The sequence below is a fragment of the Cyprinodon tularosa genome, unplaced genomic scaffold (genome assembly GCF_016077235.1).
Source record: "Cyprinodon tularosa strain WSP-4 unplaced genomic scaffold, ASM1607723v1 ctg51, whole genome shotgun sequence".
Taxonomy (NCBI): Eukaryota; Metazoa; Chordata; class Actinopteri; order Cyprinodontiformes; family Cyprinodontidae; genus Cyprinodon; species Cyprinodon tularosa.
This window is the reverse complement of record NW_024039241.1, coordinates 608081-633457: the sequence shown is the minus strand read 5'-3', so window position 1 is coordinate 633457 and position 25377 is coordinate 608081. Positions and strand designations below refer to the sequence as shown.

The 25377-nt window shown below is 38.7% G+C and overlaps 1 protein-coding gene across 2 annotated transcripts in view; it reads left to right on the top strand.

Annotated features, from left to right (window-relative positions):
* Positions 1 to 9061: 9061 nt before the first annotated feature.
* zgc:77784 (uncharacterized protein LOC402947 homolog) overlaps positions 9062 to 25377 on the top strand; it is a 114470-nt gene continuing 98154 nt past the window's right edge. For both annotated transcript variants that reach the window (XM_038303376.1, XM_038303375.1), the window contains exon 1: positions 9062 to 9631. In XM_038303376.1, coding sequence (XP_038159304.1) covers positions 9577 to 9631 — 55 coding nt within the window. In that variant the 5' untranslated portion in view covers positions 9062 to 9576. The remainder of the gene's footprint in view (positions 9632 to 25377) is intronic.

Below are 25377 nucleotides of genomic sequence, written 5' to 3'. Positions count from 1 at the left end.
ACAGTACAATATGCAAAATTATCTGTATAGCAAAGATGGCTGCCCCATAGTTTCCAGGTGGGCTACCAGCCCAGCGTTGCTGCATCCTCAGCCTTCTTCTCAGTTTCATTGTGTGAACCTGCCTGAAACTCTGCAAAGCCTTTACAGGGGTCAGCTAAATACTGTGCCACGCCCCCCCCCCCCCCCCCCCCCCCCCAGCCAGCTCCACATCTCAACAGCTCTTCTCCCTCAGTTTTAACAGAACGCCATTTGAGCATAGAAGATCATGACAGTGCCAATTTTATTGCTTGATGACATTCGCTGGACTGGCAACCAGGCGTCGTTGGCACTTGCCATCTAGGACAATGGTGGTTTTGGGCTGGGTTTTTTTTTTTTTCTTTCTCTATGATCATTGCTAAACAAAACTGGTAGATCAGCCATTTAGAGATGATTGATTCTGGGCTGAACCAATCAGGGCAGCCAAGGGGTGATGTCCCCTCCCAACCCCTCTCAAAACATGGCTTTCAATTAATCATTCACCACAGCAATTGGAGAGAGAGAGAGAGGCAAGAATCGAAAAGAAGGTTCTGAAAAACTAACAAAAAGAGACAAGCCCATCAGATAGAGGCTGTCAAATGTCAAACACAGATGTTTGCTGGTGACTGTGATAGAATTTCCACCTCAGCTGCAGCATCTGATGAAGCAGCTAAAGCTGTTGATGGTGGAGATGGAGGAGGAGAGAACCTTATGGTGTCAGGATACTACAAAAATGAACTATGAGCAGACAAAACAGAAGTTATAGTCTTTGGACCAGAGTCTCTGAAAAAGAAGCTGATTAGCCAGTCACTTCATTTGGATGGGATTAAACTGATTTCAGATAATAAAGTAAAAAATCTTGGTGTTATTTTTGATCCCATATCAAAGAGGTTTCTAGAATTTCCTTCTTTCATCTGAGGAACATTGCAAAAATTAGAAATCTCCTGTCCAGGGGTGATGCTGAGAAACTAGTCCATGCATTTGTTACTTCAAGGCTGGACTATTGTAATTCTTTACTATCAGGAAGTCCATAAACTGTAGTTAAAACCCCTTTAGCTGATCCAAAAGGCTGCAGCCAGAGTTCTGATGAAAATTAAAAAGAGAGATCATATCTCTCCTATCCTGGCTTCTCTTCATTGACCTCCTGTTAAATCAAGAATAGAATTTAAAATCCTCCTTCTGACATATAAAGCCTTAAATGGCCAAGCTCCATCTTATATCAGAGATCCGATTGTTCCTTATGTTCCTAACAGAGCACTTCGCTCTCAATCTGCAGGTTTACTAGTGGTTCCTAGAATTTCTAAAAGTAGAATGGGAGGCAGATCTTTTAGTTATCAGGCTCCTCTCCTGTGGAACCAACTACCAGTTTTAGTCCGTGAGGCAGACACCCTGTCTACTTTTAAGGCTAGGCTTAAAACTTTCCTTTTTGATAAAGCTTATAGTTAGGGTGGTGGTTTAGGTTATCCTGAGCTATCTCTGTAGTTATGCTGCTATAGGCTTAGACTTCTGGAGGACATAGGGACCCCCATTTCATCATTCTGCTTCATTCTCTCTCTGTTCTCCTATTCTGCAGAATCTGTTAGTCAATCTCTAACCTTCTGCTCTCTCTGCTTTTCCTCAGAGTAGCTTTGCCTCGTCTGTTCCTGTTTGGCTGTGACTCCATCCTGGAAAGAAACATCAGCTGTGCTGCTTCCATCAACACCCTTGTTTATAGATGTTGGAGATCGGCCTGTTTTCCAGTGTGGTCCTGTTTCTCTGACCGTGACTGAGTGGATGTGCTCTCTTCGTCCTCTGGCATGGGAGCTGGCTCGGAGCTCGTCTGCCTGGCTGTGTGTTTCCTGGACGGGGCCGCCCTTTACAGCTGCTTTTTGTGTCTCTGCTTCTGTCTCCTTGAACCCCAGTCGGCCTCGGCAGATGGCCGCTCACACTGAGCCTGGTTCTGCTGGAGGTTTCTTCCTGTTAAAAGGGAGTTTTTCCTCTCCACTGTCGCTACAAGCATGCTTAGTGTGAGGGATTGTATTTGAGTAAATGAGTCAATGCAATCAACTGGGTTTCCTTAGATAGAAAACTTTGTATCAATTTGACTGTATGATCTGATTGAACTGTAAAGTGCCTTGAGATGACATGTGTTGTGAATTTGGCGCTATATAAATAAACTGAATTGAATTGAATATATTATGCTGCATGGGCTCCTACTTTATTTCACCAGGAACTTACATAAACCTAAACATACAACATCTACATCTACACAACATAAGTGCATTGGATGTCCTGTGTCCATAATGCAGAGACCACAGGCACAGTTAAGATCCCTGAAGCTGACACTCCACCCATATAGGGACTCTGCAAATAAACTGCATGGTTTGTGCTTCGTTAGTGGAGGTTTAGTAGAAGAAATGCACGAAAAGGACAGTGGGCTAGCTCCTCCGATGAGGAGGATATGCTTCTGTGGTTCAGCTTTGGCTCCCTGTGCTCCTGCTTAAGCATTTCCCTGTGAACTTGATCCAAAGAAAGCATGTACGATGGATGGATGGATGGATGGATGGATGGATGGATGGATGGATGGATGGATGGATGGATGGATGGATGGATGGATGGATGGATGGATGGATGTCTTTCATATTCAATCCTCTTTCAATTGATGCCCTAAAATAAACCAAAAGTAAACAATCTTGATATTTCAGAAAATTAACTAGATTTTACACATGTGGAGTCAAATAAAGTTTATCAAAAATGTAAAAAAAAAAAAAAAGTGCTTTTGCTGTACATTAGGGAGCTTCTCAAAAGTATCTTGCCAGCACTGATGTGTTCAATTGGTTGACTTGATATTGCTTAATGATGATTTGAGAGGAAGACAACCTCTCACAGCCTAAATAGAGTTTTTCAGTTATTGTGAATAAAGGAAATCATGGTTCTTTTATTCCTCTCACACATTTAAAACTGCTCTGCACCTGTGTAACAGTGAAGTGTAGTTAGATGATAAAAGGGTGTTTCCATCTTGCCCCCAACCCCCCTTTGGCAGGCCCTAAAAAATACAGTTTGCAGCAATAGCAGCTGTACACCTTTACACTCTGCCACACTGAATGTAAATGACTTTGGCCCCGTGCTGCTTTAACACTAGTCCTATAAATAAACTCAAGAGTACTTTCCAAGCATTTCCTCTCATACAGAAGCCATGGGGAATCAACATCCCTGTTCCTGTGATGAATAAAATCTGCTGATATGATTCTTTCAGAGGTCAACTGCAAACACCCTCAATTATGAAACAGGGGGAAACAGCAGCAGAAGTAGTTATAATGAAGGATGGGGAGCTATAAGGTGTCATTGGTTAAATTTAGTGTTTTAGAGTTTTGGAGTTTCATTGTTGTGGCTACATTGTGAGAATGAACCAGCATGGAGTTTGCCATAATGAGATGGAGCCAGACGGTGATCAGAGAGGCACATAAGGTCAGAGCCACAGGGGCGAAAGGCTGACAGCTGAATATCCCATTCTTCACTGAAGTCAGACTGCTACCACATCCCACCATCTGCAGCTCCCTGTGTACTGTCAACACAGCCCCACTTTACAACCTACCTACAGCAAAGAGGGAAATTACGAAGAGTGGATCTTAAAATAGCTGGACCCACCAAGGTGGCATCCACAAAAAAATACTGGAAAAAGCAGGTGCAAATACTGAGCATTGAAAAAGTAAATTCAGCTTGTCTCCCCAGAGAATCCTTATTCAATTCTAAGAAAACAGTTTAAAACCCTTTTACGGTAAATCACAGAAGTATTAATCCATCTTATTAAACATTTTTATTTTAATATGGTATCAAAATTACAAACTTAAATGTACTTTACATGTAGTTTATTTGGGTTAACAAAACACATGAAAATTTGAAGTGGTTTTAAAAAAGCTTTGCACATTTAGTCAGGAATTTGTTGCGTGCATTTGTATTAACCCAAGTAAATGTGATACCCCCAAAGACAATTTCCAACTGCTATCAGAAGACATTTTATTAAGAATTAGAGTCCACATGTTGGGATAGTGGTGTTTTTTTAAGGCCTCATGGGTATTATTTTTAGAAAAATGGTTTCAAGGTTCACTGTAAGACATTTAGGAGGAACAGCAAACCTGTGGAAAAACGTGATCTGTCAAGATGAGCGTAAAGTTGCCGAATAGTGAAACTAACTCACCACCTCATCCTGAAAGGACCACCTCAATGAAACATGGTTTTGGTAACTTCATGCTCTGAGAATATGTTACTTTAGAAGAATGGAAAGTTGAAGCATAATACAGTGGCAATAGTAGAATTGAAAAAACATAAACAAATATTTTAGACAAGGGATGAAGTTTCACCCTTCAATATGACAAGAACCTAAAATCCTAGAGCCAGAGCTACTAAGCTTTAGATAAGAAAAAAACTGACTGTGGTAGAATAGCACTGTTAAAGTCGTGCCCTAAATCCAAGTGAGAATCTATGGCAAGAGGTAAATTGATATGCAACGACAATTGAGCTATTTTTCAAAAAAGGGGAAAAAAAGGAAGAGATTTCTGCCTGAGGGTGGGAAAAAAGGTAGAAACATCTCCATAAACACTGACAGTTGCATTAGCAGCAAATGGTGGCACTACAAAGTGTTGACTCAGGAGGGGGGGAATGTGAATGCCTTTCAAAGAATGTAATTTCCTTTCCTCTTCTGAATTCCATGGTACGCTGTGATATAAATTCCCAATAAAGTACATTGGAAATGTAAGAAAGCTAAGAGGGATAAATAATTCTGTAAGGCATTGTATTTTATTAATCTATACCATACCATAATGGCTCTGTTACTTATGATAGATTTCAATTAAGAAAAGGCTAAATATGTTCTCCAGATTAGAAACTTTGGTTTCTACTAAATATGAAAACCTAAACTTAAGACAAGCATTAGGTTGGATTACAACAGAAAAAAAAGGGTATTGGAGTGTGCAGGCTCTGAGAGTCATAGTGCCAAATATTTAAAATATTTAACCAATCAAAGCTAAACTTTGCTGAAGAGGATATGTTTTGCAAGGATTACTTTTCTGAGGTTTATGATTCAAAATAAGGCCACCGTTTCCATTTGACACCTTCACATCTCTATCCACCCAGCAGCTGAAAGGACTCTATTTAATGGTTGTTTGCCCATTGTTATCCTTAATAAGGTCATCACCTCTACTGAAAGTGAAATTGATGGCATTGTGAGTCGCTGTCTTTGTGTCACGACACCCAACAACATCTGGACTCCACTTCTGTTGCCCAGTTTCCAGTCTTATTGACTGAGACAAAGGAGGGCAGGCATCTGACCATCCCAAAGTCACTCTCCATCATGCTGAACTCCTGCAGCCTGACATGAACACAATGACGAGGAGGGTCGAAGCAACTGCTGGGAGGAATCAGTCCGGTCAGTGTTTTAGAAGGGAGCAGAGAGTGAAACAGCTCTTATCCCCCAGGGAGCTTTTTGTGCCCATAGCCAGCAGAGAGGAAGCCCTCTTCTGGCAGAGAAAGATGCCGTAGAGGCAGATTGTGGGGAAGTGGGTGTGTAACAGCAGTTGCAGGCTAAATAAATTTAAGAATTTGAGATTTAATGCTTAACAGTTGGACCTTGAGAGAGCAGATTGCTGAGGGCAGATAGTATGTTAGCACAATGACTCTCTCTATTAGTGTCAACAGCAAGGGTGATTAAACGGATGAAACCATTGAAATGTAGCTGTGCCTCGGTATTGCTGCTAAATAAGAATAAGTAATAATATCAGCTCTTGAAGTGTCACAGCAAATTATGCAACACAGCATTCACCCTGAGTGAATTTTCAGGCAAAAGGGGAAACTGTATGGAATAAATAACAAAAAGGCAAACTCAGAATCCAAACAGCAAAACCATTACTGTCATTTCACAGCCAGCTCAGCATAAAATCAATTTAGGAAGATGGATAAGAACTGCTAATATGAAACCATGGATGTGCCCCTTATTTATTATACACTTTTTTTGAATGCAGCAAAGTTCTAACAGGATTTTTGACCACTCCTTTTATAAGGAAAGAGTATAAGGTTAATTTAAACTGGAATACTAAGTGTTGCATATTTTTCTGTCTGATATCAGGCAATGAATGTTCAATGACTGTCTCAATTGGTTTTGATAAACATATTTGAAACGGTCCCTTTCTGTGAATTTTCCCTTTTAGGTTAAGTGTGCAGCATGCTGAGGTGAGAGGGATTTACATGGTGCAGCATTTGATTCAGTAAATGCTGCAATGCGACACTATCAGTAACATCAATTCTTTATCTATGGCTGTGTGAACGTGTGGGATTTGTGTGGATATTTTCAGTACCCGATCCAAGCTATGACATCTAATTAAATAGATAGGATAGAATAATCAGATTTTATTCCATGCTTATAGGTTTGGCTTGAAGCTTTGGCTTTAAGCTAGATGTTTACACTAAGCGTGTTCAAAAAAAGAAAGTGTTTACCTGAACATCCATCAAGAAACAGTCTAGAGCTACAGGCTGAGGAGGCACATATGGGGAAGTGTAGGTGTTCTTTGAAGCTGTATATGGAAGAGCAGAAATCATTTTTCTTTGAGAATTCTCCCTTCAGCTTGGTGCAACGATCTGTATTGATAAAGTTTTCACATGTTAAATTAAGCCTGTCCGAGTGTTACCTGGGGAAAACAAATATCCTTCAGCAGCAAAACCGGGAGTCTTGTCCCAAACATTACAAAAGGAAAAGGTTTGTTTTTATTAAACTTGTGATCCTGTAATCTACAGCCAATTGGATGAAGCCCTACCCAAAAAATAGGCATGTATCCATACAAGCGAAAGTTTCAAGCGCAACTACAAGTGAAAGCTCAGAACTGTGACTGTAGAAGCCTATTTCAATGTTTATTAATTAAGGATAATTTTTTTTTCTTTGGGGCGGGGGGGGGGGGGGGGGGGGGTGTCCTAATTTGTGTCTGTTGCTTTGTTTGGATTTATTTTGCATTGTCATGTGTGGTAATACAGGCAAAATTTTGGATTTATGTAAGAATGATGATGGAAGCTCCAGTTCCAGGATAAAAATGTTTGCATGTAAATTGCCTGGTTGTATATGGCAATGAAGTTAATAAAAAGAATTAAAAAAGTGAATCCTATTTTTACTCTTTTTTGTGAGTGAAGATTTCTTTATGTAGTAAAAGTCCCAATCCACATGATAGTATCGCCAGCCCCGTAACCAGCATTGAGAACACCGAGGTCATGTCCTTGGTATTTTCCCAGTTTTGATTTTTTAATTATTATTATTTTAATTCAGAGAAATGTCAAGCTATATGATGAAAATCATTCGGACTCTGATTGGTGTAAAGATCAGCATGCATTCTCATTTGTTTAAGTCCACAATCACCTTATAAAATCACGTTATTTTAAAACAACTCGGGATTGCATCCGACCTTGCATTCTATCATATTACAAAGCTCCTTCACAAAAGTCAGCCGCCCACGCTCTGAACACCATGAGACAGAATAGGCTAGCAGTTTTTAGTGGTGGGGAGGAATCTGCAAATGGATGCAAGATGGAGAAATCTACGCTGAAACAAACTAAACTCAGCTTTGGAAAGCCAACAGGTCAGGAGAAAAGAAAGAGAGAAGGTGGTGTGTTCATTTCGCCAGTAAATATATCATTCAAAGCATGGCTAGGAATAGGATGCTCATCGTCCTCAGCAAGCATTGCAGTGAATGTGAATACTCCACTTCAGAAAATGGCTGCATACATACGAGCATCTACCACACACACACACACACACACACCGTTCTCACTTACTCACTCACTCACTCACTCACTCACTCACTCAATCACTCACTCACTGACTCACTCACATTCATTGTCACACTGATACTCACTCATTCACTCACTCACTCATTCACTCACAATCATTCTCAATCTCATACTCACTTAATCACTCACACACTCATACTCACTCACTCACTGATTCACTCACTCACATTCATTCTCACACTCATACTCACTCACTCACTCACTCACTGACTCACTCACTCACTCACTCACTCACATTCATTCACACACTCATACTCACTCATTCACTCACTGATTCACTCACTCACATTCATTCTCACACTCATACTCACTCACTCACTCACTCACTCACATTCATTCTCATACTCATACTCACTCACTCACTCACATTCATTCTCATACTCATACTCACTCACTCACATTCATTCTCATACTCATATTCACTCACTTACTCACTCACTGACTTACTCACTCACTCACATTCATTCTCATACTCACTGACTCACTGGCTCACTCACTCACTCACATTCATTCTCATACTCACTGACTCACTGGCTCACTCACTCACTCACATTCATTCTCATACTCACTGACTCACTGGCTCACTCACTCACTCACTCACTCACTCGCTCACATTTATTCTCACACTCATACTCACTCATTCACTCACATTCATTCATTCTTACACTCATACTCACTCACTAACTCACTCACTCATACTCATACTCACTCACTCACTCTCTCACTCACTCACTCACTCACATTCTCATACTCACTCACTCACTCACTCACATTCTCATACTCATACTCACTCACTCACTTCTCCCTCATACATCCATTCTCACTCACTCACTCACTTCTCCCTCATACATCCATTCTCACTCACTCACTCACTCACTCACTCACTCACTCACTCACTCACTCACTCACTCACTCACTCACTCACTCACTCAAATTTTGTAAGTGTTGGATTTGTTATAATAGAGATGTTTAGAGGTATTTCAAAAATCCTGGTTACGACCCTGAGTATCGCCAGGTGTATTGGTAGCGGTATCATCCAGGAAAAAATGTTTTAATATCTTTAAGAGCAATAATTAGGTTTCATTTCTCAGACCTGTTTTATTTTATGATTAACTATTTAAAAAAAAAAAAAAAAAAAAAAAAAAGCAAATATGAATACATTAGAAAATCAGACTTGTGTATGTGATTCCGTTGTGTTGTGAGGACCGTGATGCTGTGGCTGTCTCTTTAAAGCGCTCAGTCCAGCGGGTTGGAGAGGATTAGTTGCGGGTAGCTGGGAGTGCGCTGCTCCTCTAGCAGCGTGTTCGCTCAGCCTGCAGCTGGCCGGAGCGGAGTGAGCAGAGGAGGAGACCATCGCTACTAAAACCATCAGGTCTCATTGTTGTTTTGCTCTTAGACACAACAGCAGAGGAGCATCCCCAGAAGATAGTACATGTTGGTGTTTGGACATGCGGGAGCGGAGGAGTGATGCTGCTGAGTTTAGTCATTAGGTTCCTCCTCTCTGGGCGGTTGCTGCTGCTTTTGCTTCTGACCTCACATCTGGTTTAGGTTTCTGGGAGCAACATCGAAGTTTTTTTTAAGGGATAAATCTACTTGTTTGAAATATTTCAAGTGAGTCTCTTTTAGTAGATTTATTTGCTTCTTCCTTTTTTCCCCCTTTAATTAATTCTGCGTCCGCTCAAATGATTGAAGATTTGTTTTAAATGATAAGAAGAATCTGAAGATCCCAAGGATCTGGATAAGAAGAGTGTGGAGATGAACTTTGGAAATTTCCTGCTTGTGATTATTTCAAGCGCGGCTGTTACTTCAGGTAAATAGAAAATCCTCTTCTTTCTGATTCCCGCAAACACACGCAGAGGAGTCACAGTCCATCTGGCGTGACGCGCCTCATAGTACAGCCTGTGTGACATGGCTTATCGTGTTTTCTGTTGTCACTGTTGTCTTTGCTGCGTTTTCTATCGCTCTCCCCTGACAGTTGTAGGAGCTGAGGGCATCCTGCCCATTCAAACAGAGAAGGAGAAAATGTCAACCACATCAATTGTATAATATTACAATCCAACGGGTTATAAAAGTCAATTTACATTTTGAAATTGCTCTTCAAGAAGTGACAATTGAACTCTTATCATTGGACAATGCACACAAATTGACCAAAAAGCCCCCCCCCCCCAAAAAACACACACACACAGTGCATAGAAAAACACAGATTAAAAAGAATTAAATTTGAATGTCCTGCACAAGGAGATTAAACGTTTTAAACATATTTAATAAGCTTTAAAGTCCAAAACTTAATCCAAATGTACAATAAAAATAATGGCAGGAACACTAAGTGCGTACTGGTGTTACTTTTACACTGTCAAATTGTATAGAATATTGTGTTTTAAACAGGCATTCAAACCATTTAATTTTTACTCATTAATACCAAAGTTTAAACTAAATTTTTTTAGTCTCAACATTCCTACATATTTAAATTGTTTAAAATACATTTTAGAGAAAGAGATTCCAATGGCTGTAGTGCTCCCTCCTAGCTGTTGCTGCGCACTGCTGGACAGCTGGCTGAAGAAGAAGCTATTTGACCTTCCCTCAGTTTAATAGAAAGACAGTTTCTCTATTTTTTTTAATAAAATGGCTAAATGGAAACCAAAGAATTACCTCCCATTAGACTTATGAAGGTAAATGTGTTTTAAAACTGCAGATGGTAAGTTAGTCTTTTAAGCAGCAACCGACTAATTAACCTACTTTTATACCTCATTATATATATATGTCTTTTTTTTTTTACAGCACTAGTGGCTTTTTTTATGGACAGTAAGCCGACACGAAAGGGGGTATGAGAGGGGGAGAGATTTGAACCCAGGTGGGCCGAGTCCAGGATTAAGGCCTCCATACATGGATTGTGCTCGCTAACCACTTTGCCACCAAAGCACACCCCATTATATAGATATTAAGGAGAAGGATAGCAAAAATGTCCTGTGAAGTAAGCTTTGGAAAAATATCAACTTCTCACTAACTTTACATTCTAAAAAGCAATAGGAAAAGATTGTACTGTGTAACATATTTTTTGTTTGTTTGAGCACATGTGGTGCACTCCAATGATTCTCCCCAGGATAGATGTTAGTTTTTATTCACTTCAGTGATATGTTGGTTAATCACACTGATTTTTGCCCTTCACTAAAGTGATGTTTCTATTAGGTACTTATTAAATACCCTGTATCCACCTCTCATAGCTGCTGTTGTTGCTGATAGCTGCTGTTGTTTGAAGCACAGATTAAGGCAGTGCTACAAGCAGTAAAGGTTTTGCTTTCCTAAAAGATGAACAAGTTTTATTCATGGGTGGTTCTAAGAGGGGGCAAACAGTTAAGATGTATTTCAGTTTTTATGTTTTGCTGTTTTGTTTTAATGGTAATTCTAATTTTCTTTGCAGTTTTAGTTTCTGTCGTATTGAGTTAGGGTCAAAGTATGTATCTACATCTTAGTTTTCCAGAGCTGAAAATGTCTCTTTGGCTATCCTAATTTTTCCAACAAAAAAAGGTTATTGGTTTAATTTTCATGTTCTGTGCTCCCATGAAGAAACACTAAATCCGCCCCTGATAAATCTGGTCCAGAACTACCCCTGTTTAAATATATATTTGGCCTGGAAACAATCAGGCGTAAACCAAAGGAATTATCCTCTCTGCTCTTGTTGGTGTAACACTGATTTAAAGTTGGTGTAATGAGCTTATCCAGCTGATACCAAAAGAAACAGAACATGAGGAAAAGTTTATCTTAAACTCAGTGCTGATTTAACCTTTTTGCTTATTTACATAGTATAATTTATTTCTTTATTTGAATAACATATATTCTACGCAATAAAAAGTAGAATATATATACTTATATAAGTTATCGTAGTAACTCAGTGTATAGTGATATGTTAATGTTTTAAGAATTAAAGGAGGTCATGATATACAATTTCTATCTCTGTAGAATTTTCTTTCATTTTCCCTACTGCAGTATCAATAACAAGATCATTTTTCCATTGCGATTTCCTTGAAATTCCTTTCTAATTTACAATTCTTTGCAGACCATATAATGAAAAGAACAACAAAATTATTGTCAAGCTCTATAGTGTTGGAACCCATGCTTTCTTTATTCCATTTGGACAATTTCTTTCTTCCCAAGCAGAAGAATATAACTGCATTGATATTCGATAAACAGTGCCCTTTTCATATTTTTTTTTTTTATCTCTTTCTTTTTTATTTTCATTGATTAAATACAGGCCAGATTCATAAAGACACTTGAAATAGCCTATTGGATATCACAACGATTAGAACGTACAAAGCAGATGCCAGCTCCAGCTGCTAAGAGCTAGACGCCAAAAGTATTTTCAAAGGGCTTACAAATTATTCATATCTTGACTGTCACTTTTTCCATAGATTTCCAAAAGGGCTTTGGTGAACACAGCAAGACTCTGACCCAAGAATTGCTTCTTTTTTTTTTCTTATCTTAAAAAATAAGAGTCTCAATACGGTTGTCAATATATATACATAAAATATATACAGACATTATATGATGATTTCCCAGTTTGGACAATTAATTCCAAAAAAGTTAAAAAAAAAAACAATACACTGGATAATTCATGTTTTAGGATCAAATCATACAATAACCAAATACTGCACTGATATTTTTTTTATGTTTATGTCTTATGCACCTCCACTTACTGGAAGGTACTTAAAGCAGTACATTAATGCCTAAAGCAACTGTAGTGAAAACCATGCACACTTCTGAGTGGCATCAGTGGTTCAGCAAAGCTAAGAATAGGGCTCGGGATCCACGTTGCATTGTGGGACGTCGCGGTCATATTGACGGCTACGCAAACGTAAACATAGCTCTGATACAACGTTGTTGTTGAAAGAAGAGACGTAGAAGTAGAGAGAAAAAAGATGTTAAAATCCCGAAAAAGATCTGGAATTTACCAGGACACATTAAATAGAGAAGATGTTGACAAAATCAGCATTATTAATCATTTGGATCCATATGAACTTCCAAACAATGAGTGGAGCACCAGTGAGTGAGCACCTATACTTCAAAACAGTTCCGAAGCTACAAGTCCTTGGAGTCTCATATGCAGTTCATGAATGGATGGGTTCAGGAGCTGCAGATCATAAAGCCAGCAAACAGTGGGAACACAGTAATCCGTACGAAGATAAGCTGTGATCAGACGGGCTCTGGAACCTGCTAGTTTAGCAACTGCTAACCGCTAATGCTAACAACCATTCACACATGTAATGTACTTTTAACTAGCTGCTATGTGTTTCAAAGGTGTAGTTAGTAACGTTAACTGCCAACCCTCCGGGTTTCTCACGTATTTAAGCCTTTTCCTGCTGCCGTTTTTATTATTTTCCCGTAAAAGATCCCAACTTTGAAGGAAAGAAACAAAGTAGGCTATAAAATAAAACCGTGCATCTTTAACTTACCAGAATGAAAATGCAGGGAACACACTCTCAATGACATTGGAATACTGTGGAAAGTTATGTTCGGTCGTCTTACAGCCGCGAACCAAGCTAGCCGACAACTCTTTATCTCTGACGCTTGGTCTCCATGGTTACGCCTCCAGGCAGGAAAGCGGTGGAAAGTTAACCCATTTTCTATGTTATTCCCATGGCGATCATGTGTTGAGCTGTTACAGCCCACAATACAGCAACGGTTTACCATGGTTGAAATCAAGTTAAGGTGAAATTAATCAAATTAAAACACGGCTGAGAAGGAGTACAGTATGCCGTAGTCATAGGCAGTAGTCTGAGCCGCGGTAAAAGAGGCCGTCAAGATGGCGGCGACGCAAAGTGCTTACATCATGACGATCAAGCCCTATTGTACAAACAGATGAAAATTGTCCAAACACTCTCTCTAAATGAATTTAGAGGGTTGGGTTCAGCTAACCTATAATAATTGGCCATGTTTTGGTGCACTTGTTTAGTTGCTTTTCAGCAAAATAGCAACTGAACCATTCATGTGAAGCAGCTGGATATAAAAAGGCACTTAAATGCTTTGAAGTTGACTACCAGAAGAATGATGCAGGGTTGTAGGTACTTTACCAAATAGAGAGAGCATTTAGAATATGTAGATCCACTGGGATTGGGATTTAATTTAAAAACTACAGCAACAACAACTATCACTACAGTGAATTGTCAAAAAAAAAAGAAAAGAGGAACAACAGATGACGAGGAGGAGTGTAGAGACTTGAGAAAACGGGAAGGGAACCAAAGCTCAACTAGACATTCTCCACAGTACACTTATTGTATGCAGACTTCCACCTTTGATGTAAAAACATGTAGGTTTTAAGCATCAATTTAAATTCATCAACTTTCTAAGAGTTATTGCTGACCATGTACATCAGGGGTGACGATGGTTGACATCTACTGATACCTCCTTCCAGCAGCACAACATACGATGTCACAAAAATCAAATGCAAATCTGGATTGTTGTGAAGCTTATGTCAAACACTAAGGATTAATTTAATTCTGAAATGGGGATCCAACACAGTTCAAGCAAGATGTTCCTTGCAGAGTGGTCGGAGAGTGTAGAGCAGACAAGCTGGTTTATAATTGTATCACTCTTGTCAATCTCTCTCGGGGATAAACCTGCATTGCCTCTTAACATTAAAGGCACTTTTAACACCCCTGCTTTCTGCCCACATCCATTAATCTGGAGTGGCAATCTCCCCTCACCTCTGTTATTGTCCTTGTTCCCGTCAGTAATGTGTGTAATTTGCACAGAGCACTTGAAAGGAGAGGATTCAAACCAGCTTAAAGCCCTCTGTTGGAAAGCTGATGAGTCAGGGGCCGATACGTTATTATCTGGTATAACAAGATGGGCTTTGTTTATGTTGGTGTTCCGTCAATCAGCTGCTCTGTGTGAGACTCGAGATGTTTCCAGCAATTTCCTCAATGTTTTCTGAAACTTCTTTGTGATCGCGAAGAAAAAAAATCATATATTTGGTGTAAATCAGCAAAACCAAGTTTTTTCCAATACAAAAAGAAAAGTAAATTAAAGTTAACAGAAAAAAGATATCAAACTGATAGAAATGTATACTATATATACACTATATACAGAGTAATAGTGTATTTTCTCTTGCAGAGTTGATTGCTCAGTAGTGTTAATTTCGTTTACGAAAACTAAACGAAAATATTTTCGTCAACGCACATTTTTCACCCAACGAAAACTAGACGAGACGAGACGAAAATCCCCACTAATAAACAATAACTGGGAGTAAATCAGAAATATTTTTCGTTGACTAATAAAGACGAGACGAAAATGCAGTTTGGTAAATAAAGACTGGACTAAAATCTATGGACATTTTAGTTCACGAACAAAGACGAGACGAAAATTACATATTATAATTTTATGGTTTTTTCAAATCCTATCTCCTGCTCCGCCTCCTCCTTGTCAGCTCCCACACACCCACTTTCAAACCTGGAGCGGGCGGCACAGAGTAGCCTACTCTGGGGCTCAGGAGAAAGAGGAGACGTGATATATGGACACATTTTCACTTCATTGAAGTGGAGAACAAAACCAAATGCTTGATTTTAGTCGAAGGGAAGGAATGTGGCCACATGGTAGCTGGAAAAAACACAACAAACCTGAAGAGACACGTCGCAGTTCAACACAAAGACATTACGGTAAGTTAACAGAAATATTGGTGGTGGCTGTTTATAATGTAACATTAATCAACAGCTATAATGTCCTAATGATAAACTAACTGATGTTGGCTAACTTTCATAGCATTTAGTATCAAGGCTGGCTATGTTACGTTAGCTTGTTAGCACGTAGCGACCGTAGCCACTATTTGATAGAACTTAGATATGTTATACTGGCCGGGCAACTATAGTTTCAGTTACATTGCAAGTTTGATTAAAGCAGACAGACGTTTTAGGTAAACTAGGAGCAGCAAGTGAACTATAGTTAACACAAAACACCTCGGCAGCTACACATGTATGCTAAATGCTAAAACCAACTGAAACTATTGGTCTTTGACAGTGTGTATCAGGATAAGAAAATTAAAATAATATGCCACACATAATTCAGAACAACTTTAACCTAGATTTTCATACACAAAATAGCCATTGCTAGGGGAACCACTGCAGGGATTTGGATGAAAAACATCAATATTAATCAATATTAATGCAACCAAAATGCATGCACACATAAAAATGCCTGCAATTTATTCCTGCATAAAATGATAGTTACGGTAGGTTGTTTGTATGAGTTTGAAATGAATTGTCAAATGTAGTTTTTACAGAGACTTAGTTTTTGTTAAGGAAAAAAACAGACCTATATGCTACTTATACACTTGGAATTCCTGTTATGCTGTGCATCTATCCTGACATTGTATTAATTTCTGTTCCAGATTGAAGATACACCGACCACCAACAACCACCCAGAAACAATGACAGGCCAGCTATACAAGCTTCCTTAATTGCCCACACCAAATACAAAGCTGACTCTCAGGACCAGCAAGCTATGCCTTGTTTCACATAAATACTGTACCTTTATAAACCATGTGAACTAGCTGGCAGGAAAGCACTTTTGTTGTATCAGTTGGAGTTATTTTTTTCACATCATTGATCTCAAATCTATTTATTTCTATCTATTTATTTTATTATTCTATGTGAACTAGCTTTAAACAGCCAGCACTTGTGTTAAGTTCATAAAACACTTTATTTTATTTATTTGTTTCCTTTGTCAGGTGTATTTTATTTGTTTTAATGCAAGCATTTGTGTTTGTGTCTTTAAACCTTAACAATGTTCAAAATAAATATGCAAATATTGTCAGAACATCTTCCATGTCTGCATTTGTTCCTTAAAATAGTGGGGGGGGGTTTTATCAAAAAGATGAGAGAAAATGTTGAAATGTGAAATCATTTTAGGAAATGTTAAATATTATCTGCTGACAAAAAAGTAAAAGGTTAAAATTATGTCCTGACTAAAACTAGACTAAAATGTTGACGGTTTTTGTTGACTAAAACTAAACTAATAAAATTATGTTTTCTTGGACTAAAATAAAGACTAAAATGCTCAACTTATAGTCGACTAAAACTAGACTAAATAAAAATGGGATGATGTCGACTAAATGTGATAAAAACTAATAAGCGATGCTGAAACTGGACTAAGACTAAAACTAAATTTAAAAATGGCTGCTAAAATTAACTCTATTGCTCAGTGCAGCTTTGCTAAACCTAAGTTCCCCTTCAGAAAACTATTGCGGACAATGCCAGTTAGTTGTCTAACTTGCCTAATCATTGTCGTGTTGTGGATGTGGACAGTGTTTTGAGATAATGCCAAGGAGGACGGTCACATTTAACAACCAGGGGCTAATACCACAGTAAATACAACTTAGGTTTTTACCTCTAAGAATTAAATTTGGTGCTTCTTCCTCCCCGCAGAGATTGTTTGGCAATGTCACAAGAAGTCTTTGAATTTTTTTTTTTTGGCCTTTTCAAATATGTAAATGAGCTGAAATTGAAAAAGACACAGAGAAATCTCAGCAGACAGCCACCAGCCCCACAGGCGGGCTGCCAGCCTTCTGCTCCTCATTTCACTTGCGTGTAAAGTTGGACTTTAAGCTTCTTGTGAGTTTTTTTTTTCTCTTTCAGATAAGAAGCTGTGAGCACAGACAGGTCTGGGTTTTTGTTTCTGTTCTACCCTGATTCAGGCAGTTGCTAAAAGGCACAGGAGATCTAAAACAAAAACCTTTCTTTTTGGGGCTCTCGTGTTTTCATTCAGTAGCGTGACGGACTTGGCTTCAACTCGTTTGGGAGAGAACAGGGTTAATATTTGTAAATACTAATTAATGAAAGTCACTCACAACTCAATGCTCCTGCCCTAGTTATGCAACGCTAAAAGCCAGGAGCCAGAAATGGGCTGAATCAACAGGGTCTCAAAGACATGATCTCAATCTCCCTCACAGCTCTTTGCCTACTTATGCTGAGTGTTCAATGAGGCAGACACGAAGAGACGCTGCAAGCAAATATGTGGGCGTATGTCAGAATTGCAATTAAGACCAATGCGATAACTTGTCTATCAGCGCATAGTGCAACGCTAATGGGCTTTCATTCGTCTGAGGAGCTGCTTTTTCTTTGAAAATTCTCCAATTTCCTGAATAAATACGGGAATTCTCACAGATCAGGTTCAATTATAACAGCCTGAGTACTTAATCATCTTAACAAACAAAATTAGCTACAAATCTGTTAAAACTGCTTGTACTAAATATTCCTTTTACCCCAATTTGACAAAGAAAATGTAGGAACCTGCATGTACTGTACATGGTATGAGATACACATGGTGTGATGAGGTTGAATAGAAATACCTAATAACTTTTATAAATACTAAGATTTTAAAAGGAAATGCATACAAGTTTCTTTTAACCAGTTGACAGACAGTGCAAATAACAGTTGAGGAGAGATTTAACTCTTTTTTTCCTGGAAGTTCAGATAAAGGATTAAAAGTGAAAGAACAATATTATAACATATTGTTACTTGTAAATTATAAATATTCTAGTTTCTAGGTGCATTCGATTCACGCCTGTCAATTCATTAGAGCAGAAAATGCAAAAGCTAGAGTGCCAATTTGGAGAGATGAACCGACAGGTTATTGGAGTGATGGCTTTTGATTTGTTCTCTCTGAACATTTGTTCCCAATACTCAGGGAATTTAAACAACATAAAATCACCTTCTGGAAGGAAGCACAGATGCACGTATAAACAAATGAAAGAATACATGGATGGATGGATGGATGGATGGATGGATGGATGGATGGATGGATGGATGGATGGATGGATGGATTCTCTTCTCTATCCTTTTTTCTTTTGTTGATCCAGAATTGTAACAGACTTCAATATAATTTCAAACTTCTTTACACCTTTGCAGAAATAATTTAAAACTGTTTATTTAACACAGCATGAGTCTCATAATTTATGACTGTGAAGTTAATAACTGAATTACATTTTCCTTTTATTTCTTAACGATAAAATGATATGTCACCCACCTTTGATGGTGTATAATTTTACATGATGCTGAAAAAAAGGTGGAGGCGGCAGAGATTAATGCAAAAATCAATACAGGGCATGCCCTATTCATATGTTCTAACTGTTATGTTTTTTGTTTTCTTTTTTTTTCAGCACTTTCTTTATTGTTTTTTTTTTTTTAAAGGGTCTTGCTTTATGTGGCTCATTTCTGCTTTGGTCCCCCTCAAAATCCACACAATGTGACGGATGGTTTAATTTTTGCGATTGTCTGGGGAAGGTTTCTCTGTATTAGATTTTTGAAAAGTTGTTTTTATAAGTAAGATGAGTAATTCTGTGCAGGCTCGCGGCACGGGGGATTTTTGTGATCCTCAATACCACCTTAGATTAAGAATAGATGATTTTGAAAATCTGGCTAGTTCTACAAACTATATTGTGAAACAGCTGGTTCTTCCAAGCAAGTCATGTATTTTTATATATAGTTGATTTTTTTCCCATTTCTCGCAACATCCATTTTTGAGCTATTTAGCATAAACATCTCTGTTTTAAAATTCCTCAGAGTTATGTTTCTGTGCATTACTTGTTGAAATTTGCCATACAGGCGATATGGGTGATCACATTTTGGTGGCATACAAGCGATCACAGACTACACCAGACCCTCCCCCCTGGTAGATGCAGCAACACTGACTTCTTAAATGAACTAAACAATTTCTTTGGAAGGTTTGAGGCACTAAGCAGCCTTCCAGCATTGAAAGCTGTTCCACACCAGTGGTAGGAGGCACTTCAATTTGACATAGCTGAAATGCTGAAAACTCTCAGGAGAGTCAACCTAAGAAAGGCCCCAGGCCCCGATAACATACCAGGTGGGTTTACAAGGAGTGTGCAGATCAGCTGGCTGGTGTCCTCAGAGACATTTTCAACACCTCACTAGACCAATCCATAGTGCCGGAATGCTTCAAGTCTGCCACCATCATTCCGGTCCCAAAAAAGCCTCAGGTCACCTGACTCAATGATTACCAGCCTGTCGCACTGACTCCAATCATGAAGAAGAGCTTCAAAAGGCTGGTTAAAGAACACATCGTCTCCAGTCTCCCACCAACATTCAACCCGTTCCAGTTTGCCTACCGATGACACCGCTCCACTGAGGATACCATCTCCTCTGCTCCTCACCTGAGCCTGGCACACCTGGAGGAGAAGAATACGCAGGTGTGGAGGCTGTTCCTGGACTTCAGTTCAGCTTTCAACACCATAATCCCACTGCATCTGATAGGAAAACTGGAACAGCTGGGATTCAATAAACCCCTCTGCAACTAGCTGTTAGACTTCCTCACAAACAGATGTCAGTCAGTCAGGGTCATACAGAAGAGCTCTGATGTCATCACCATAAGCACAGGCTGCCCACAGGGCTGCATCCTGAGTAGGGGTGTGCAAAATAATCGTCATGATGATGCATCGTGATTCTAATTTTCGTGATCTACTGCATTGATTCTTGACGCCAAGTATCGATTATTAATTTAAAAAAATGAATAAATAAAATTGGATGAATGGTTGGTGAACATCAGCCAAAAACAAATGTAATACAACTTCCAGTCCAGTAGATGTCGCTGCAAATGTGTTGACGCACGCTACCTTGTGTCACAAGCATTTCCGGCCGCGGGATACTGTGCAGAGTCATTCAAAAACAAAACATGGAGAAGAAAATATTGCAATGCATCGCAATAATTCAAGTATCGTGATGCATCGTGATAGAATCGCATCGTGGCCTGTGAATCGTGATTCGAATCGAATCGTGACTTCTTTGGCAATACCCACCCCTAATCCTGAGCCTCCTGAAGTTCACCATGATGACACATGACTGCGCCCCCAGGTTCACCACCAATCTAATTGTGAAGTTTGTAGATAAAATGCCTTTCTATACTTTTTGTAGTTATTGTTATTATTCTATGCACTGATTTTTTTTTAGGTTGATAACTCAAATATATATTGTTGACCCTGTGCCTAATGCTATGTTGACATGTATTCTTTTGGATACATATACATAAAGTAGCAAATATGCAGTTATGTACTTGTCTTGGATGACAAAGGCTGATGAGTTAAGTGTATATGAAGTGGAGATGAAGCCTTTACTCCAATATATTAGTTTTTCTCTCTGGATGGCCTTCAGAGTGTAGAGATCTCGACACATTCTCATTGATCAAACTCCCTTGGTTTGTTCGGCAGCTCAAGGTTGTCTGCCATTCACTCTTATTGCTCATCATGACTGTTTCGCCCCTGCTTGTTATACGGTTTAAAAGCTCTTCATGGACTTGTCCTCGCTGACGGTACAGCATGGAGTGAAGCGTCTTTTGTCTGCAGGAGTTTAGCAAGGACTTTTAGAGAGTTAAATAGAAGGTTCTGTTTAAATGGATGTCTTAACATTGAAGCCCTTAGTACATTTATTCTTATGCTGAGTTTTTTTTTTTTTTTTTTTTTGTGATGATTTCTTCATAAAGTAGTAGTAAAAACAGACATGGGTATGTGAACAAAAAACAACAACAATTTAATCAAATAAAATGTGGTCTTCCTTTATCATTATTAACATGTTCTATTAGTTTTGGACAATAACTCTGTATCAATATTTATAGTAGTTTCATTTTGATCCAAAAACGGTGAAAACACATTTGAACATATTTGGGTGCAGCCAATTTGAGCCAAATTGAAAGATCCATAGAACATTGGCTATGTGAGCAATTACATACACCACAGACAGGGGGCATGTGCTTTGCAGGTGTAAGCTGTGCTGCTCGGCTGCTAAGCTTCAACGCATTAAGTTTTAGCTTGAAAATGAGCGCCCTTGATAAAATGACCAAATGTCCCAGTTTTGACTCGTATGCAGCTGGCAGGAGTCGTCCCCACAAATGTCTCTGAGTTTAGCATCAGGGATGTGTGAAATAATGTAAATTATTATTATGGGATATGTGAACTGATTAATTTAGCTTTGAGTGAGCTGATCCTGGCTGAGATTATGGTTTGGCTCAAACAATAATGTTGTTGCCTTTTTGTTTTAACTGAAAATGGGAAGTTCAAAATAAACCAAGCTATCATTTAAATGAAAATCTCAACACCATAAGTCAAAACTAGAGCCTAATCCTAGACTAGGGGACTAAGAGCGAGAAACAGGTTGATTTTTGAGAATTAATTGAGGACCTCTACTCTGTATTTATAGAGCTAGTAATGAGATGTTCTGCTAATTTATTAAAGTGATTACCGTAGTATATTGACGCCTGGAAAAGCCCCTGTAGTGTGACTAACGTGACGGAGGATCCCTCTCATCTTTTATTGACGTGTGGGTTGTATGACGGGTTGTGGCTGAAACTTGCTCCAATGTTCTAAGAACTATTAAGAAAAACTAACACTCACCCGTCCCTTACCCTAAACAATACATGTTACCATATACTCCTAAAGCTACCAATAATAAAGAAATTGTTGCAGGTCACGTGGGTTTTCTGTGATACAATGTCCGCAATTGGTTATTTACCCTCAATATATAATGAAATAGGTATCCCCATTGTTTCAGTATGTTATGTGCAGGGAACTTTCACCGAAAGCATCAATATTTGACAAGCTGGGGGTGAGAATGTATAGACCTGGCATGAAAATGTCTAGAAGTTCGTCAAGGAATTTTGTCATTAGCTTTCTTGTCAGTTTTTCCTGAGGCTTTTATATTGTTTATATAAATATCGGAGTGTATTGTATCGACCAAAATCAGTAAATATATTGTGATATCATTTTTAACCATATCGTCCAGGCCTTTTTTCGGTATAAGATCTCCCAGTTGACAGTACCTTTCAGAGTACAAACCAATCAATGACGTCAAAGCAATTTTTGGGTAAGTTTCAAGACTACATTTTGTAAAGGGACCAATCTAGGAAAGGGTGCAAACATGTCTATCAGCACTGAACAACCCCTAGACCACTGCTGTCTCCATTATTCAGAAATGGAAGAAGTTTGGAATTATAAGGACCCTCTAGGTTTGTTCAGCTGACCTAACTGAGTAATCAGAGATAAAGGTCCTATGTCAGAGAGGTGACCAAGAATTTAAAGTTCTAATGTCTTGCCGTATAGGAGGAAAATAATTTACAAGATCAATCATTGATGACACATTTAACTAATCTGCTTTTTATGGTAGAGTGATAAGACATACACCAATATTCCCTTTGTTGGTGTTGTTTAGGGTGTATTCACACTGGAAAAGATATTTCATCAGGTTTTGTGGTCCAGAAAAAATGAACCTTTATTTTTTTCTGTTGGGTTTGGTTTGTATTCAAACTGTACTTTCTGCAAGAGGACTATATCTAACATGAAAAGCCAGATGTAGGAAAAGCGTTGCCCCAACCGGTTTGAAATGACAAAAGCAGAACAGACCACCGCACTTAACAAGGAGGAACAATACTATTCTGCATCCGGTGCCTCTGTTTTGGATGTTTGTTTCGAGATCTATTTGTTTTATTTAGTGATTGTGCTGGAGAATATGTCCTTCAAGCTGAGGTAAATCTAATGTTAGGCATATTAAGCAAGAGAGAGCGAAACGCGTATGATTTTGATGCTACCTGCTCTATTATGCTACGTCTAAAGAGATGTATACTTTAAATATTTGGGTCAGAGACTAGCTCATATCTGAAGTGAACTGTATCAGAGTCCATTTGAAAGCAGACCAAGACAGCTCAAAATGCTGGTCTTTGTATATTTGTTTGGTCTGGACCACAGCTCACTGATCTTTAGAGATGACTATTGCCAAAGAAGGTGAGATTCTTCAAGAACCCCTGTACAGGACAAAGTTAAATTCATCTTCTGAAATGATTATTAGAAATGCATATCCAAAAGAGCAAAGAAGAGGCTTTAGGACCAGTGTATAGCCAAGACTTAAATCCAATAAAAAACCCAAAAAATTGCTAAATACCAATGCTTTCCATCAACCATGCTGGGCATGAGATCTACAGAAAGGAACTGGAGAACATATATGAAAACAGGTAGTAGAGACAAGGGAAGGCAAGTTTATTCATATAGCAGATTTCAGTAGCAAAACAGTTTAAAGTGTGGTACATGAGGAAAGCACAATAGGAAAATACACAGAAATTAGTAATATGTCAACAAAAAGTGCAGGCAGTTATCAGCAGCACTCAAATTAATGGAATGATGACATTTACTAAAAATATCACCTGTGCAGGAGCTGCATATTTGCACTTTTTTCATAGAATTCCTGAGTAAAACCTACTGACTACAGTATGTGGAGAGATGTGAGACTTAACCAACCACTGGAAGCACACAGCTGCTTGGAGAAAAGTACTGAAAAGTAGCTCTGCACATCACTAAGAGAATACCGGTCAGAACAATAGGGGAAATTACAGTGACAGAATTCTCTTGTTTCGAGTTTCTTTGCTCACAAGGTCTCTCTTCCATCATATAAAATTTTTGGCACCAAGCTCACTATGAAGCACTTTGAATTCCCTCTACGGGGTACTGCTTTGTTAGATTTTCCAGCTAAAGCTCTCGGAAAACATTTCTTCTTCCCCCCTTCTCTGACTCGATGGATCACCATGACACCACTGATCTCAAAATGAGGCTGAAGTTTTTCTATCATCACTATTGTTTAGGGTGAATGTTTAGCTGGGCATATTAGATTTATTATTTATTTGATTCCTTCAAACTTGTTTTTGGCAACTTGCTGCTCTGCTCTCAACTGCCTCGTGTTACCCCCCCCCTACATTTTAACTTATTTCTCAATGTCACTCATGGAAATAAATATGAAAATATAAGGGTAAAAAACCTGTCAAGAATTGAAAGGTAAATGTTGTCAAAATGATATTATATGCTTTTTATAGTGACACTTTTGGCGTCATGGATGTCCTTTGTTGTCTCTTCATCTCTAGTAAATTTAAAAAAATCATTTCACAGCAGAATGCACAGATTAAATTTGTTTGCACAAACAAAGTCAAACTCCAAAATCCCATTTGCCCTCGGATATCTCTGAGGGCCCCGATATGGGCTCTAATGGGCCGTGCTCATGATCCAGCTAAACACACATTCACAGAGATCTCCATCGTTGCCCGTGACATTTATTTTCCCCCGTGACACTTGCAGGGTTGACAGAGTTTCTCTTTTTTTAAATGAAAGGTGCTTTCAAGTGCAGAACCATAATCATCCTGTCATGAACCAAATATTACGGTGAAAATATTCCCTCACACAAAGAAAGTATGCTTCTTCTGAGCTCAAAATGGTGTGGATCTCTTACTGATTGCAAAGTTGTCACAGAAGGTTGTTGCTTGTCACTTTTAGTCAGCTGAAGATATTTGTAATTCTACCCTCTGTAGTAATCACAGCTTAATTAATAGTAAATGCTTATTGATTTATTAAAGTTTACACAATGAGAAGAATATATTTTTTTTCTACCAAGTTGACAAGTGTTTAAATCGCCTTTGATAGAGTATGTTAACAAACAGCTTTTGTCTTCTTTAGCTCCTCAAAGATTAAAATTGCATTGTCTGTCTAGTGCAGTGTGATGATTTGACATTAGTTATGTCACATGA